General features: G+C 44.3%; 1 protein-coding gene across 4 annotated transcripts; it reads right to left on the reverse strand.

Moving 5' to 3' along the window:
* Positions 1 to 83: 83 nt before the first annotated feature.
* MPP3 (MAGUK p55 scaffold protein 3) lies at positions 84 to 16601 on the reverse strand. 4 transcript variants are annotated; one of them, XM_062628865.1, is made up of 19 exons: positions 16571 to 16601; positions 15393 to 15503; positions 14583 to 14701; positions 14008 to 14085; positions 13297 to 13377; positions 12662 to 12799; positions 12469 to 12550; positions 12061 to 12146; positions 11522 to 11596; positions 10570 to 10766; positions 9713 to 9777; positions 8596 to 8616; positions 7032 to 7073; positions 6156 to 6320; positions 5500 to 5580; positions 4287 to 4380; positions 2939 to 3020; positions 2117 to 2239; positions 84 to 1595 (listed from the first exon to the last, which is right to left on the reverse strand). In XM_062628865.1, the coding sequence occupies exons 2-19, from the start codon at positions 15415 to 15417 to the stop codon at positions 1416 to 1418; spliced, it is 1734 nt and encodes a 577-aa protein (XP_062484849.1). In that variant the 5' UTR covers positions 15418 to 15503; positions 16571 to 16601; the 3' UTR covers positions 84 to 1415. The 4 variants fall into 4 exon arrangements, with proteins under 4 accessions (XP_062484849.1, XP_062484848.1, XP_062484847.1 ...); XM_062628864.1 differs by having other exon boundaries at positions 84 to 1598; XM_062628863.1 differs by having other exon boundaries at positions 2912 to 3020.
* Between the last annotated feature and the right edge of the window lie 1190 nt (positions 16602 to 17791).

Here is a 17791-nt window from a genome sequence, read left to right on the forward strand (position 1 = left end):
ATGCATCTGGAGAAGATGGATACTGGTGACTGTTCTACACAACTGCTTGGGCTAGGATTAATGTAGATTCAGCAAGACTGGTATGTAAGAAAAGTGCTTTTAATATGCAACATTGTTGGTTTTGCTAAATGCAGTGGAACAAGAATAACAGCATACTGTTAAGATGCAAGGAAAGAGACTGGTGCACCAAAAGGTTTTGTTAAGGGGCATGGTACACGGGAAAGGTTAGATCTCAGCAGGCAGTGGAAAACAGGAACTAGTTTCAACTAACACATACCTGTACAATATCCAGTTTTCAAATAAAGCTTAGGTGCTTCCAGAATCATCTCTCTGCCTTTTCTTAACACCCATCTAAAAATGCTGTATATTCAAATCTCCTGAAATATAGACAAAGTCCTCTTCACGATTAAGATTTCTTCTTCAGGACTTGATGGAGCCAACTAGACGTCTTTAATTGATTTGGAACAGTCATAAATGCTGGAAGTATGATGATTTGGGCCAGTTGCTCATTTACTTTGTACTTCAGCCTCCTTATATTGCCCTTTTTGGAGCTGCTATGTTGTTGTCAAGGTGGTATCCCATCAGGTGGCATCTGCAAAGATGTCTTGTAGAAAATAGGCTTCTTAAAAGTCCTGTTTTAAGTCACATGCAGTTATTCTCATGTAGACTAAAAAATGTCTCTGGGTTATGAGCTGCCCAGTCACACAGGGGTGTTCACAGGTTGTTTTAACATTTGTCCTGTGGCAGTAGGAAGAGACTGGGATGAGCATACCTGTGCAAGACAACTTGGAGGCAATGTGGGATTGACATAACCCCCCCCAGGCACTAGGATACCTACAACTTGTAGAACTGGCCTAGTTTTAATGCCTAATGGGAGAGGATTTGCAATTAATGATCCTGAGTGAAGGGAAGCATTTTCTGCTGGCCTGACAGCCAATTGAACTTCTGAGTGACCAGTAACTGTGTAAGCACTCTCCAAAGGACATCCCTCCATCCCTGAAGCACTGTGTTCTGTAGGCGTAGTGGTTCCTGAAAAGTATCTTAACTCTTGCTACAGAATTTGTGTCCAAAGGCTGAAGATTCCACTGGTTGGTGCCCTAGCACTGCTTAAATGGTTTGGAAGTGTAGGGCCCTCGGTGAAACTTCACTGTACAAAATGCACTATTTACAGTCTAAAAGTCACTCCAATATTTTACTGCACTGTTCAGGCTGAGTGTTAGCATCTGTTATGCAAGATTCTCATTTAGGAAGGCAGTGTCTGCTTCTGACTTTGAGTTCTTCCCGATACAGTCTATATGTATTAACTTCTAGACAGACCAGCAGTTTTGAGGTGAATTTGACATAGTCCCCTTTTCTAATCCATGTATTTACAAGACATTTTTATAGTGTCTTTGCCTTAAACAGATGATAACAAGCTATGACCTAACCCAGTTGACTGGCACCCAAAATGAATCCTTGTTTAGTTTCTCTAACACAGTTTTCAGCTGATTACAAGCGCTCTGGAGATCTTCTTTCACCAGTACAGTGTCAATTAAATGGCCATACTGCTCTTCAATGAATGCTGCTGAATTAATAATTTCCTGCTGTTCTTCATCCTGCTAATCAACATGAGAAGATGGTATGAAATTTCGAGCATGTCTTTTTAATTACCCAAAGTAATGACATTACACACTTCCAGTATTTTTGTTCCCATTTACACAGCACCAGTTTGCAGTCAGGCTCGGTTTGGTCCTTGTAAGACATCCATACACTGCACTTTGAGTGCACCTGATACACAGGGTCACTCTGGAGGTGTTGGGAGTAGGTGGCTGCCCTTACCATTTGATGGGACTGCTCATCAGAAATGTAAAATGATTCTTAGTTTACCTGAGTTCAGTAGCAGCTTCTCCTGCTGCAGCCCAGACTGATGTACACAAATCCATGTGGATGCTTTGCTTCATGTTGCTTATAGTTAAGTTACAAGGGAGTCAAATATCTCATTCTAAGGTCCATCTTAAGACCCACTTAGTGCCCCACTCTCACTCTCGCAGAAGAGGAGGCCTTCCACATCAGACACATGCTAGCTCAAATACTTCTTTCATATCTAGAAAGAAGAGATGAAAGTTGGAATACTTACAAGAGGAACTGAGATTTCTTCTGACATGGGAGACTTTAGGACATGTTTCTTCTTTTCTGGAACAAGAGGCTTCACAAAGATAACATAAGGCTTAAACTCAGGAGTCCTCAAGTGCTTTACTGCCTGTGAACAGATACCTTTTGTTATCAGATGTTTTCTGTTATCTGTCAAAGCCTACTCAAACTGGGTTCAACAGTTTCACTGGTACACACTGCAAAGTCCTGTGTCCTATACAGCTGAGCACAATGATCTTTGCCTCTTCTAAAGACAGGCTAATGTCAGCGTCCTGCCTAGCTTACAGGAGTACATATGTTTCCTGGAGCACAAAATCTGAATCAAAATGTCAAAGATTAACTCCCAGTATGGAAGGATTAAGAGTAGGTACACTGGCACTGCTTACAACCCCAGTAATGCTTCTGAGGCGGTAGGGATGAACAAGAACAAAATACTTATCCATGCTCTCAGTATTTTCTCTAGGACTTGGAACAGGTTAGGAGGTGATGCACATTTCTCCTACAGCAAGGGAAAAATCCCACAGCGAGAACTTACTTTATTGAAAAGTGTCATCAAGGCTATAGCAATGGGCATTTAAGAGCTGGAAACCCTGCACTGCTCTTTCTCAAGAGCCCTATTCCACTTCGCTAGCAACCAGGCCACGTGTTAGAAACACAAGTCCCAAGAGCATCATTGTTCTTTGCAGGGCAAGTAGCCACAGATAGTGACCAGCATCAGTTACTCAAGCTTGCAGCCTACTAAGAAATGCTTGCTTTCTTTAAAATAAGCTGTAGAACTTACTTCAGGTACCACATCCACCAAACAAACCTTCTTTTTGGCCATCACGGACCGGATTGCCTCAAGACTGGTACCATACAGATTTTCCTTGTATTCTCCATGTTCCACAAATCTAAAAAGGCAATACATTTTTAAATAGCATCCACAACAAATACTGAACTTAAACATTAGATAACAGCTGTTTCCTGAAGTCACAGTAGTCAAATGGGGGGGGGGGGTAGTGTGTGTTTTCTTTCTGTGGTTGCTTAGTAGCAATAGTCTTCCCATGTCATTGAGAGCTTATCAGCACTGCTGACAGATACGGGAAGAACCTGCATTACTTTAGTTCACTGATGTTCAAGCCTAATAGAAGAAAGAGGATGTTTCCCATAGAAAACAGAACAAAGCTGGCAAGGAAATGGACTCCAATTTTTCCATCTTCTGGAAAGCCAGAAGATGGAAGCCAAAAGAATCTGTACTTTCAGGAAACACTCAATCTTACAGAAAGTCCTTCATACTACAGATTCAGCCTACAAGATGCTTTAAAGTGGACTTAGGAATAAAACTTTATCTCCATTCAGTACAATGGGTTCCAAGTAAGCCCAGCTAAGTGTATGCTACCTCCACTAGATTCAATTCTGACCAATACTACTTAGGATATGCAGGCTTAAATTCTAACTTATGATCCTCCTACTTAGAATCATAGAATGAACGAGGTTGGAAAAGATCCTCAATGTCATTAAGTAAGTCCAACGTTTACTCCACCACTGCCAAGGCCACCACTAACCCATGGCACTGAGGGTGTGTGAACACTTGCAGGGATGGTGACTGCAGCCCTGCCCTGGGCAGCCTGTTCCAATGCCTGAGCACCCTTTGGGGAAGGAATTGTTCCTCAGCTCCATCTAAACCTGCCCTGGTGCAGCTTGAGGCCGGTTCCTCTTGTCCTGTCACCTGTTACTGGGGAGAACAGACTGACCCCACCCCACTCCATCCTCCTGTCAGGCAGTTGTAGAGAGCAATAAGGACCCCCTGAGCCTTCTCTTCCCCATACTAAACCCCCCCCAGGCCCCTCAGCCGTTCCCCATCACACTTGTGCTCCAGGCCCTGCACCAGCTCCGTTGCCCTTCTTTGGACCCACACCAGCACCTCAATGTCTCTCTTGTAGTGAGGGGCCCAGAGCTGAACTTGTCCTCTGTTATTTCTGAATTGCTTTTTACTACATTTCTAAGTTAACGCTAAGTCCAGACTGAACAAAGAGCTTTTTACTTGGAAAGCTGAACCCTCCTAATGCAGTGAAGTCCAACTTTACACCTGATGTAGGTATTCACATGATGTAATATTTCACTAGCAATGGGTTTGAAATACAGTCAATTATGCCAGTTTTTTAAAGTTAACTCACTTGTTTTGCTGCACATCTGTCTCAAAGGATTGCTTAGAGACAAAATTGTATTCTACTCCCTCTTTCTCATGACTTTTCTTTGACCTGGTTGTATCTAGAAGAGAATGGAAGCGAGACATGGGAGACAGGTCAGCCTTTGCCAACAGCTGTATCTTCTCTGGTTTAGTTCCAGTCGTATTTTCATGACCACAAACAAGGCAGCTGCACGCTGGCAAATGCAAGTTAACATAAAATATGAATCAAATTCTAAGACCAAAAATGAAGCTGCTTTGCTCCCAAGCATGTTACAACTAACACAAAATTAGGAGGCACACGTCTTAACCTGGTAGAAGCAGCAGAGTGTAACCTATAGTGAACAGTACCTCTTAACTCTTTGGAATATTGGACTCATTTCCTTTGAAACTTGGACAATAAAAAGAGGAAATACATGAAGTTCTATTATCCTGCCTCTGAATTTCGAGTGCCTCTTTCCCACATGACTGTGGAACTTGCAGAATTCTGTGTGTCCCTTCCCTTTTGATGTCATTTCTTTCAATAACTGGAGCAGGAAAAGCTTTGGGGAGCATTCCACGCACCTCTGCCTGGCCATAAAAGTGAGGTCTGCTATTTTTTTGTGTACCTATTTAAATACAGCTAACCATTATCCCTGAGCTCTACCACTGCCTGCCTGCCTGGCAGACAGCTATTGAAATGTCTGGAGTGACATGGAAACAGTGCCCTCAAGGTGAATTTTTCGATGTGGGACACAAAGATTGATGGATTATTTGTGTAAGCCTGGCCACAAAACTCCAGAGCAGGATCACTGCTTTCTCTCCCACTGTGATTGGCTTCTTAGCCTACATATACTGAGCAACAACTGCAAATCTTGTAGAACTTCTGACATGGGTTATTGCTGTCTACTCCCCGCCTTCCCTTTTCCCCCTCTCTGTAAAGTTTAGCTGGTGTGATATGCTAAAGAAAAACCATCCTCTTTTAAAGACACGGACTGTTTGGGCTGAATCTTAAGTTACCAGTCTTCCAAATGAGTTCTTTTTGCAATTTACAATCTTTTTTTCTTCCTGTATTCAGTTTCTAATTCTTTTAACGGACGCTACAAAAAAATGCAATCTGTTCACTTGGGAAAACACCCACAAAATAACAACTGAGCTGACAGAATTCCAATGAACCTATGGAATAAAGCAGTGACACACAAAAGCCAGTCAATGTTACTCACGTGGAACTGCCACACCATACTCCTGCGGGTTCTCTGACACGACCTTCTGCTTGAGTTCACTTAATCTGGCCCCCAGGCAACCTAACAAAATAGAAGTGACTGACACGTTCCTGTGTGGAATGAAATACTGCAAAGAGAACAAGATCGATCGATCTCACACAAACAGTTTGATGCAGCAGCATGCTTGAAGAAACCTGTGCATGAGAGACCTCATGAGCGGCCACATTCTGCTTTAAGAATACAAGAAACAAACTGAACCCCCTTGAACAAGTGTTGGACAAACACTTGGCAGGCACCAAATCAGGGAAGCTGTAATCTTAGCAGTCGGTTTAAGGAGATACCCTTGATTTCTAGCGTAAGCATGCACATGTTTGGGTGAGAACCAATAGAAAATGAGTCACAAAAATGAGCATCATTATTTTAGGAAGATTTAGTGAGTGTGGTTGAGTTTTGCCTTTTTTGCTCAGCGGTTTTTGTGGGCTTTTTTAATATCATTTAAAAGAAAAGAACTTCTGACCAAAACCAGAAAAGCCTCAAAACAACCTCCCATCAGAAACCTCAAACTAAACACAAACCTTTAGGTGTTTAGTTTTGGGTTCCTCTTAGAAGGGAAAAGGGAGATATATGAAAGATTTTGACTCAATTCTGCATCTTACCAATCAAAACCACCAGCCTCTGCTGTTCACCAGGCTGCTGCTGGTATTTTGTGACCTCTTCATAAGTCAGGAACTCTGCTGTGTCTGTCTGCTCTGCTTGCTTTCCTTCATTCACATTGTTCTCCTTCTCTTTACGACTTAATCTAAAGCTCCTGCGTAAGCCAGCTGTAGAGAAAAACAAAAGGTATCTTCAACCATAGAATCATAGACTGGTTTGGGTTGCAAAGGACCTTAAGATCACCCAGTTCCAACCCCCTGCCATGGGCAGGGATGCCTCACACTAGACCATGTCGCCCAAGGGTCTGTCCAACCTGGCCTTGAACACTGCCAGGGATGGAGCATTTACCACTTCTTTGGGGACCCTCTTCCAGTACCTCACCAGCCTCACAGGGAAGAACTTCTTCCTTAGATCTAACCTAAACTTCCCCTGTTTCACTTTAAACCCATCATCCCTTGTCCTGTCGCTGTGGTGCCTGATGAAGAGTCCCTCGCCAGCATCCTTGAAGAACCATGTCTCCACTTTTCAAGCTTGTTCAGCCAGAAGTTACTCTGTCTTTGAATGAGTTTCTTAAAATAATCACATCAGTGCCTATGTGCTAATTATAGAGACGAAAAATATGCATAGCAGGTAGAAAACCAAGCACTCCATCTATAATAAAACCCCCTTCATACCACTTTGATTTGCCAATTGTTGGCTATGCACAGTCCAGTCTGCACAGAGCTAATCTAGTTTATGAACATCTGGGCAACTGACTCTCATGTAAATAACCCAGAGGTTATTTTACCATGTGCTCTTTTCTTTTATCTTTCCTTTACGGGGGCAGGGGCGATGCAGGGAAAAAGGAAGGAGAGGAAAAAGGGATTCTGGTTTCTCACCTATGTACTGGCCATTGAAATATCCTTCGCAGTCACAGTCTTCTGTCAATGAAAAAGCAGGGGAGGGGGAGGTAAAAAAGGAGAGTGAGATACCTTAACCAGTGCCTGCGATACGAGCCTGCCTTCTTGCTGAGGGAAGGAGAAGGTTTCTATCCTGCGTTATATGCACACACTTTTCCTACACCGATATTAATGATAATAAATTGCCTTGGCTCATGGCTTGTATGTGAAAAACATCCTTGATGTCAATATTACACAAAATTACACCTTGTTATTTATGGTATTCTCTTCAATATTCATTCTGTTTGATCAGTGCTGCTGCTACAGGAGTATTCAGACTTGAGTGAAAAAGAAGAGTCCACACACAAAGCTTTTTTCTTTCAGGTATGACTTTCTAAATGGGTATGATTGTGCAAGAATAGCGACATTTTAATCTCATTGGAGCTTAAAAAGGGGGAAGCAGAGATGACTGAAATACGAGCTCTGAACACCTTCCATCTTGACGAAGGTAAATTACCACTGCGCATTAATGCTTTATTTCAAAGGTAAAGCTTTGATGCTTTTGTCATGTGCATGGATGTAAAATAAGATGCAAATCGATGTTAAGGAAAAAGCCAACCTACCCCTCCTCAAGCTACAACCACCTGCAGGGCCCCTAAAACATGCCAAATAGAACATGCTCCTTAGCTGCAAAACACTATATTGCAACCAACCAAATACCAAGTTCTGCTACTTCCTGAAAGGGGGCTGCCTGTCTTGTTAAAATACAGGCACCTGTGTGCTCTAATATCCCCAGAGCTCTCTCTACTCATTGTAAGGAGGAGCCACAGGCAAATATATGTGCAGTTTAAACCTGTAACTAAATGCACCAAGCCAGGTCATTGCACACAGGTGTGCGATCAAGCAATGCCAACGCTAACAGCAGACACTAGTAGCAATATACAGCTCTCCAGAGCTAAGATCAGAGCTGTTACTTGGGAGTATTACTCTCAAGAAGCAGGTGGAGCGTGAAAGAAATCACAGCGCGCAGAATTCAATTGAAAATGCTTGCTATTTGGAAAGGTGATAAAATGCCTGAGCCCAACACAGAGGTTCATCATGAAAACAACACAGAAAAAACAATAAATGAAATGCTTACAATGAAAATAACACAGTTCTGAAAGCAGTTGCTTATAATGAAATAACACAGTCCAAACGAACAGCGAAGAAAAACCAATTTGGATTGATACAGGTGCTCAGAAGTGTTCAACTCCAGTATTTCCTTATTCTTTTAAAAATATAGCAACACAAAGGCTGCATTTAAGTTGCAACTCTTTCAACCTCACTCGGAAACCCAGAATGTGCAAATGCATATCAGAAGACACAAATCTTTTCTCTCCAATCAGAAGTATGTTTGGAAGTTACCATTACCTCGGTCATCAATCCAAACTAAATGAAGTATTAACTCAGGAAGAAACTGCTGTTGGAACAAGCTCTATCCACTATTCCCTTTGCTTACTGAGTGTCTTAGAAAATGCACTGGTCATTTATATTCGTAGAGAAAATGAGTTAGGAGAGTACCTACCTTTATCAGAAGACTGATCATCTGTAGTTAGCATGAAAGGCAGAGTTGGGATGATATTAAAAGACTGGCAAATGATTGAATAAAATTAGAAGGAATGATTTGCTTAATGGGCTTTTCTGTCTCAAAAGAAATGCAGTGATGTACCCTTATCCACTGAAGACTTTTGTACTAAAATTCAGTATTATAACCAGCTATCAGCTTCATTGTCTTGCAAGTGTCTGAGAAACAGCCTAAGTAGCAGTCCTCACTGCATGCTTCCTAACACTGAATGCAATGGAAAATCATTTGGAAAAGCTTCATTTAAATCAGTAATGCTATTTTGATGCTTGGTTGAGCATCGTCCCTCATTGTAGCATAAGAATACCTGTATTTTCTCACAAGAAGTGCCATGTATGGCACATCTAAGTGAACAGAAAGTCACTTCTATTACTGAGGAGGGACAATTTCCATATTCCTAGTCTACATGGTATTCCTAGCACAATATCTGGCTTCAGGGAGTCACAGGGTTTCCCCACCCATCAATAATAGCCATGCTGAAATACCCAAGAGCAACATGAACATTATGTGCTGGGATAATCCCAAATGTCTTCTGCCTTCCATCACTGACTAGTAATTCCATCACAAGCAGCATTGTTGTGCTATTTATTCGCTGACAGATGGTTGAGAGCTATAAACAAGAATCACTTTAAAGCCTACTTAAGACCAGCTCTGTTACACTAAGGCTGAAATGCTCCAGTGGTTTTCATCTGCCTTAAAGCTACACTTTATTTTCCTATGAGCTCACAGTCAGCTCATGCATTGGGTTGCTTTTGCAGCCTTCAAGTTTCAAACCATAGAAAACACTTGAACACTGGCAAATTTTAAAGCATCTAACCAATGTGTAAGGCCTCATGGTCCTGAAAGGAGGAAGAGATGGACAGCTGTGTTTTGTGAAAACAACAGGCGCTAGCAACACTGAATAAAGCTCAAACCCAAATCCTCTCAAGTAGCAGCTTCTATCCCTGCATGGAATCCATGGCAGATTACGCAAGATGCATTCAAACATATCATTACTAAAATAGCAGAGAAATACTGAGAGGTTGGTATCGACTAAGACATCACTCAAGGACAGACTTACATACTGGTTTCTTCACAGTCCTCGGATTGGGCAGGGTGCCTATTGTTCTTCTGTAAATCAGTCGTCTAAAGAGAAGAGAATTCCATTTTAGTCACATAAGCTCAGAATGATGAAGAATTTATAGCATCTTCTACCTAGAGCAGTGAAAATAGCGAACCAAATAGTGCTTTTCCTGTCAAAATATAAAATGTCTCTGATTCAACATTTTAAAAGACTTTTGGTTTTAAACCCATGCCTGAGAGAGAAGATTCTAAAACACTTTCATGCCTCAGAGCACAGAAATCAACAGCATGTTACTTTTAGCAATGGCACTCTTTTTCTATTCCCTTCTCCCCAACCCAATCTCTTTTGGCAGATTAAACCCCCCACTATTCCATTCCATTCTTGTTGAGAGTCCAACCCCTAGTTGCCATGCTTATAAAGGATGGGCAAAATTCCTGTCTGGACAGGACTTTGAACAACCTGATTTAGGGGAAGGTGTCCCTGCCCATGGCAGGAGGATTGGAACTGGACGATCCTAAAGGTCCTTTCCAACCTTAACCATTCTGTGAAAGTACGAGTCTGAAATACAGTGTCTTCAAAAACCAAGAGAGTCAGAGACTGCTATTCCACATTTCATTCCATATATGTTTGTTTAGCAGGTGCTTCTGTCTTCATCCTACAAAGCGTAAGTCAATGGCAACCTACGTGAGGAAAGCTAGGAAGTTTATTATGCAGGTGGAGAAGATGGAGCTTTTTAGCACTTTCCTCTAAGCCTCTGCTATTCCCCCTGGCATGATCCTGCCTTTTGTGTCCCGTGGAAAAAAAGCAGCAGCAGCAAATCAGTGTGACACCATTTGTAATCTTCATGAACAAACCTTTCTTGGAACTGTTTTGAGGGGATCAAGCCTGCTCTCAGGTTGGTATCGCCAACACGCTTTGCTTGCCACCACGTGGGATCATCTTGGCTTACAACTTCTAGGACGTGTCTTCTCTTAAATGGCAGCCCAGCCTCCTGGCAAGGAATAGCTCTGTCTTCATTGGGATTATAGCAGAAAAGTGCCCTCATGAACACCTTTAAAAGAAAGCAACACATTGTCCTGGTTTGGAGAAAGCTGCCTTTAAAAGCTTACCTAGTGCTTACATTACTAACTACATTTACTCTTCATCTCTCCTGTATGCTTTATGGTACTCAAAACCACCGAAATCTACCAAGCTGCATCTGCATTTGGACCTACTCTCTTGTGCAGAAAAAGAACCTAATTTTCAAGCACATGCCCAGTCATTTTGTACTGGCATTCTGGAACATATATGGCTTCAAGGAAAATATCAGCAACTGAGAGCAGAGAAGTAGAAATGGAGACTGACAGAGCAATCCTGTAAGGTTGAGCAAGAAGTCATTGCTGATCAAGGAGGGCAAATGAAGCAGTCAGGTGTGTGTTGATGTTTGCAGCGGGAGGGGGAACGTGCAGCTAGGTCTGCAGGTAGGTCTGTTTCGACTCAAGCAAGCAGCAACATGCCCAGAGGTAATGGGCAGAGAGCAGCTCTCTAAAACACCAATTTTGATCACACGAACAAAACCAAGGGGCTGGATCTCAGACATGCAATGGATAGAACATGTGCCCAGGTGATGGAGAGAAGTCATCTGAGTAATTCCACTGAATAAAAGGGCACTGCATTTTACAACAAGGAACTGCTCTACTATCTTTTTCGTTCAACCACGTGTCTGTGACACTCCTCACTGAAACAGCAGGAATCCTGCATTTACAGAGGTGCCAGAAGCGTGTGAATATGGAAAGGCATGCCTCAGTATTTCACTACGCTGGGTACCTTGCTGTCTTTTAGACGATCTTCTTCTTTGATGGCTGGAATTATTTTTAGTGTTATTGATCCCTGAGACTGAGCCTGAAAAAGAGGGAAATGGCTTTTATTATTCTGAAAGTAGCACGAGGACACAAATCAGACTATTCAAGTTCCAGTTTAGAGCTAGCATCTTTCTCTTCTTGTCAGAAATTAGACTGGCCAACATAATCCACTCTTTAACTTCACTACAGAGACTACTGCGATGTCCCACAAATCCTTCACGTGGAGACATCCACAGTAACTACTCGGCTAGAACACATTCGGACCTGCATTAATTTCTGGATTACAGTTCACAGGGCATGCTGTGACTTTTAGCATGACACATTTCTGAAGTCAAAAGGAAAAGACTAATATACCGGGAAAAGAAAAACTTAACACAAAAGACAAGCAGGGATTGCATCTTTTAGCTCTATACATACTTTAAACTCTTGCTTAAATTCCATTGCCTATTGTAATTACTACAGCACCCCAACACAAAAGGTCTTGAAATGAAAATCAGTGCAGACCAAAATCTGACTTATTTCTTCCGGTCGTTTGTGAAGCACAGTAATACCATTGACTTCTCTTAGTTCATCTCCAACATGGACAAGACCTGAAAAGATGGTTGGTAAATTAAAATAAGTCTACAGAATGGAAAGCACCACTCCTCTGATGTCCAGTCTAAGGCAACAGCATGTACCTCCTCTCCTCCCTTCCCCAGCTTAATGGGTTTCCTATTAGAGCTAAGTGCCTCATTTGCAACACGTTCTGAAGTCTCTTGCCCTTATTCCACATGGCATTTTGTTTTCATGCAGATTTAGCAAGAGATTATCGTGCTGGCTATGTGCATATGGTACATGTGTCATGCAAAAGCTTGAAAATGTTAAAAATCTTTACAAATGCAATTTTCAGTCCCCTTTTGTTCAGCAATTTACCGCTGCGATCAGCTGCACCTCCTCGCATGATCCTGGCGACAATCACAGCTCCTGTGTGCTCATCTCTTCTGATGGTAGCTCCCTGAAATAAAGCAGGCTATTTGGCATCATCTTCAAGGATCTCTTCCATACTCACAGCAACGCTTTTGCACAACAGAGCTCTATGACTAGAGCTAGGTTATGTTATATATACCAAGGGTTCTTGGTTTTTCACTAGGCGAACAATTTTCACCGATTCCTCATCAAAATCATCATCAAAGTTATCAGGCAGAGGTGGAAGGACAGGGTCAAAGTTCTTCTGTGCTACGGTGTCATGTACTAAAAGCATTGCCTGCATAAAGGAAATAAGAAACAGTAATGTAAAGGGGTCATATTGCAGTTTCCAGTTCTCCTGTTCCCAACATTACCGCAAAGTTAATCTTCCCCCTTCCCACTCCCACCATAAACACAAACACAAAAAAAGATGTAGCAATTATCTTACCCATCATGTGAACTAGATTTTGGTGTATGTTGATATTTGAAGCAAATCTGGGCAATAACAACTCATAACTAAGCTCACAGAACAGAGGTTGAGAAGCGGTATCCTCTGCTTTTCTGCTCCCTCAGAAATATTAAGGGGAGGAGGGAAGACAGTTACGTGCATTATGCATGAAGGGCCTACCCTGTGTCTTCTCAATCCCCTTTGCATCCTAAAGCCTCTGCAACAAGTCACAGTGGAATAGAACTACAGCCTGCAGGAGGTTTTTTCCTTTCTCTTGGGGACTCTGCAATGTCATTTCTCCAAATAGAAAACATTTGATCAGATGGAGGTCTCTGGTGGGTTTTTACCCTGAGATGCGGTGTTGACAGCAACTGAAGCAGCTCTTTTTCTTCGTGATTCACTGGTGCAGTCTGCAATTCTTCTATTACCTTTAAAATAAAAATTAACCACAAAATTAAAGGAGCCCATCAAAGGAGATCAGATATTTGCAAGTGTTTCTGGTGTTGCTAACTTCTGTCATCCTTCAAAGCAGCATGCACCGATCACAGCTTTGAGGGGGGGGAGATGCTGGATCCAGAGGTGTGGATGGCCCACCGCTGGACACGTTTGAAGTCAGGTTCCACAGGGCTGTGAGCAATGTGAGTTAGTGAATGGTGGCCCTGCCCATGGTTAGGCTGCAAGGTCCCTTCCAACCCAAACCATTCTAGGTGAACAGCAATGCTGCTTGGGTAAAGGGTTTAAGTCTGAATGGGTTTAAGACTGAATGCTTAGCTGGGATAGTCTATTGTCAGGAAAGGATGGAATGCTTTCTTCAGCCTCTCCTTTATGAAGGCCATTAATAACACTCTTCTGTTGTGGGTCTGTCTTCACTGGACGTTTAATGACATACTTTTCAGCTCTCATTTCCTTGATCAATCATGAGTGAAACTAGCCAACAGATTCCAAGGATCTGGGGAAGATGAGAAATACATCCCCACGTAGCACAATCCAAAGCTTCGATTCGTTAGAAAAGCTGGCTTAGATAATAGGAAAATTAGGAGATAAAAACTTTTACTCACATCTTCAACTAATCCTGCTGCACTGTGTAAAACAGGAGTTGGACTCTGCCTTTCATAATGACGGAGTTTTTCATGAATCTGGAAAAGATTATTCAAGTGTATTACTACAGAGAGATACAAAACTTCCTGAATATACCTCCACTGGAACAGTTTGATACTTAAGGAATAGAATTTTTCTGAGGTAAGTGTCAGAACCCCCTCTCTTGGGGTTATTTTGGTTTGTTTAGAAGTCCTTTAGTTTTGTTTTTGCTCACGTTAAGTTTCACAGACAGCCAGAGAATCTGTTCAGACCTCAGCAGTGTAAAGTTAAAAACAAAGCCATTTCACACTGCTTTTTAGATACAGGGCACTGGATCTGCATTGTGGCAATCCAGGCAGAAATGTGGTGGTTTTTTTCCAAATAAGATATGTTAAATGTTAGTGAATGTTCTTAATGTTTGTGCTTTTGCATGCTTTGGTCAGCACAGATTTCCTAAAATAAAAACCAGAGAGCTTTAGCATCGTAAACAGTTGATCAATCAAGGGAACAGAGAATAAGTAACCTAAGGCACACATGCTCATACGTGAACATTTACCTTCATCAGGTAGTTGAGACTCTTTTCACTGAAGACATCCCTAAGGAATCCCATTTCCTCTTTATGATTTGAATCTGGTCTAAGCTGAGACGTCAAAAGGGCCAAAGTTTCATGCAATCCTAAATGTAAATTGAGCACAGAAGAGAAGCTTTGTAGACAGCATGGCTCACAGGATCTCCTATTGCAGACATCACATAACACAACCAGCTTAGTTTGCGAGGGGGGGAAGGAAGAAGCAGCTAAATTCTGCTTTTTTAGCTATTCTCTCCATGAATTTTAGAGTGCATTTGGATGCGGGAGACTCAAAGTCACTCCTGCTTTAAAACTCAGTATCAGCAGCAGCTATGACCCCACCCTGGGTAGCACACTGGAGAAGCTGGCTAGCAAGCCTTAAACCGAATCCCTGGTTTTTGAAGCTGAAAGGAAGAATATTAACGAAGCTTAACAACACCTATTCTGAAAATATGAAGAAGAGGCACAGCAAGCAGCAGAGACATAAGGGCTGATCTTTAATAAGCAGGCGCAGAAGCCAGTGTTATACCGAGAGGTCCAAGGTTACCCATAGGAGCCTGCCTACTTGCATATATCCAGGGGCTCCACAGAGTTGTCATAAAACTAGGCACTTCCTGAACTAGCTTTACTCATTTCCACCTTTTATACTGCACCTTCCTTGTGTTCTTTCAGGCAGTTACTAAGAAGTCTCCTTGAACTATCTTAATGCTATTTTAATTAACTCCAATTAATTTCCTGTGCTAAACACATACACAAGGTTTCAGTCACCCGCCTGGGGAAAGCATGCAGATCAGTTACCTGAGTCCTCCGAAAGCACTGGCATGGCCTCGTTCTTAATCCCCGAGACAACCGCTCAACTTCAGTCAACTTGATTGTTTCTTCTTTCTGGACTGTGATTCAGAGGCAGCCCTGAAATGAGCAAAGGTAATACCTGAACTCAAGCACAAAACTCAAAACAAAAATGGCAAGCATGTGAAACTAGAAAATTCCTAGTACATCTTTCTCTCAAGTGTTCAGTTTACCCTGAATCAGGAAGAGCCCTGCAGTTGCTCTGCTATGCAAATAAGCACACAAAAATGCTGTTATCTAATAACCAGATGGTATCTTGGGTGAAGCCAATGCTGCAGAGAGCACAAGCTTGCCTATTCTGTTCTCACGACAGCCAGTTTTAGAAGGCCCAAGTAACTGTCTCAAAAGCCAGAAAACAGAATGGACATCTAAAAGCACCAATAAACCACCACAAGCACAGACACAGAGCAGAAAGATGCTGCCATGACAGGATGTTCTGGGGCTTCCTAAAAGCACGCCTCGAAGGCATTTACACCCCTCTGGCATTCTGATGCAGACCACGCTACAATTACATGCAAATCATTAGAGCTAATAGGAATGTTAACCTTGGTCACAGGTACTAAGGATGCTACAACATAAGGCTACTTCCGACACCCAGGAATTCCTTTAGATGCTTTTATCGCTGTTTTCTCTTGTCACTGCGATACAGGCAGTGAAGGATGCTCCTTGCCAGGCAGGGCTCCCCCGCTCCGCAGAGACCTTTCCGTGCTCTCCACCGAGCTCGGCCACCGGCGGCAAGGCAAGCGCGGCCGATCCTCCTCACTACCCAGCCGCAGGCGCGACGGGCACGGAGCGAGGTTACGGCCCGGCCCGCCCCGCACCTCCCGCACCCCCGTCCGCTTCCAGCGCTGCTTCCCCAGGCGCGGCCGGGCTCTGCGGGCACCTTTCCGGCCCCATCTCCGCCGCTCGGAGGGCTTCTGCCAAGCACAGCCCGAGGCCTGGGTCGGAAACCCCCGGTGAACCCCAGCGGCCCCGCGGGCTCCCACCCCATCGGGGCCCGCGCCTCGAAGGCAGCATCAGCGCCCGGCCCAGCCCCGCCCGCCTGCGTAATGGCGCCGGGCCGGTCCTCTGCAGGCACGGAGCCGCTCCGCGCGTCGGGAGCAGCGCTGCCGCCCGGGAACCGTTACCTGCGGCTACGAGCCCGAGTGCGGACCCGTGGGTGCTGCGGGTCGCAGAGCAGCTCCTCGGCGCCCGCGTCCCGGCAGCCTGCAGCATCCCTCGCCCATGCGCCCTGGGAGCCGCTCTACGCACCGCCTCCCTCCTTCCAGCCCTTCCTCCTTGCAGCCCTCCCTCCTTAATCCCCCCCTCCTTCCATCCCTCCCTTCTTCCATCCCTCCCTCCTTTCATCCCCCCCTCCTTCCACCCCTCCCTCTTTCCATCCTTCCATCCCAGCCCCCTTCCATCCCTCCCTTCTTCCACCCCTCCCTCCTTTCACCCCCCCCTTCCCTCCTTCCACCCCTCCCTCTTTCCATCCTTCCATCCCTCCCTCCTTCCATCCCTCCCTTCTTCCATCCCTCCCTCCTTTCATCCCCCCCTTCTTCCATCCCTCCCTTCTTTCATCCCCCCCTCCTTCCCTCCTTCCATCCCTCCCTTTTTCCATCCTTCCATCCCTCCCTCCTTCCATCCCTGCCTCCTTCCATCCCTCTCTCCTTCCATCCTTCCATCCCTCCTTCCTTCCATCCCTCCCTCCATCCCTCCCTCCTTCCATCTCTCCCTCCAGCCCGGCCGGGTCCGCGCCGGGAGCCCGCTTGGCTGATCCTGGCCCCCGGCATCCATAGCTTCCTTTGCTGAATGTACAGGGGGGAGCGGGTCAGCACAGGCACCTGCTTCTCCCAGCTGGGTGTGCTGTGCCATTGGAAGCCTTGGAAGAACACCGCGGCGGCTTTCTGCCTCTGTTTATAGAGGGATCCATCCCAAGAGGGGGGCATTGGAGCACGCACGGACGGGGTCTCGGGTGGGGAGAGAAGGTGTGGGCAGGGACCGAGGACAGTGAGTGCCCTGGGGCGGCCGTCTCAGCACGGCAATAGAAGAGGGTCAAAGAAGAGCAGAGGGCAAGCAAGAGACGTGGCACCATCCTCCGCAGCCTGCGGAACAGGGGCTGCGGGGGCTGCGACTGTTTGGGTTTTGCACTTGTTCTGTGCTCCCTTTATTTTTTAGGGGTTTAGCCGCGATGTAAACGGCTGTTACCGAAGTAATGAGATGCCGCTTGGGGAAGTTTTTCTCATTTTGTGCCTGGTTTTGGTTTTTCTTTTTTTGAGGGGAGGGATGAATTAAAAGGTGTTTTTGCAGTCTTTATGGCAACGCAGCCAAGGGTTCAAGTCACAAAAGCATAGTCAAGCCCTGGATGG

The sequence above is a fragment of the Pezoporus occidentalis genome, unplaced genomic scaffold (genome assembly GCF_034315485.1).
Source record: "Pezoporus occidentalis ecotype Australia unplaced genomic scaffold, CSIRO_AGI_Poc_V1 ctg324, whole genome shotgun sequence".
NCBI lineage: Eukaryota > Metazoa > Chordata > Aves > Psittaciformes > Psittacidae > Pezoporus > Pezoporus occidentalis.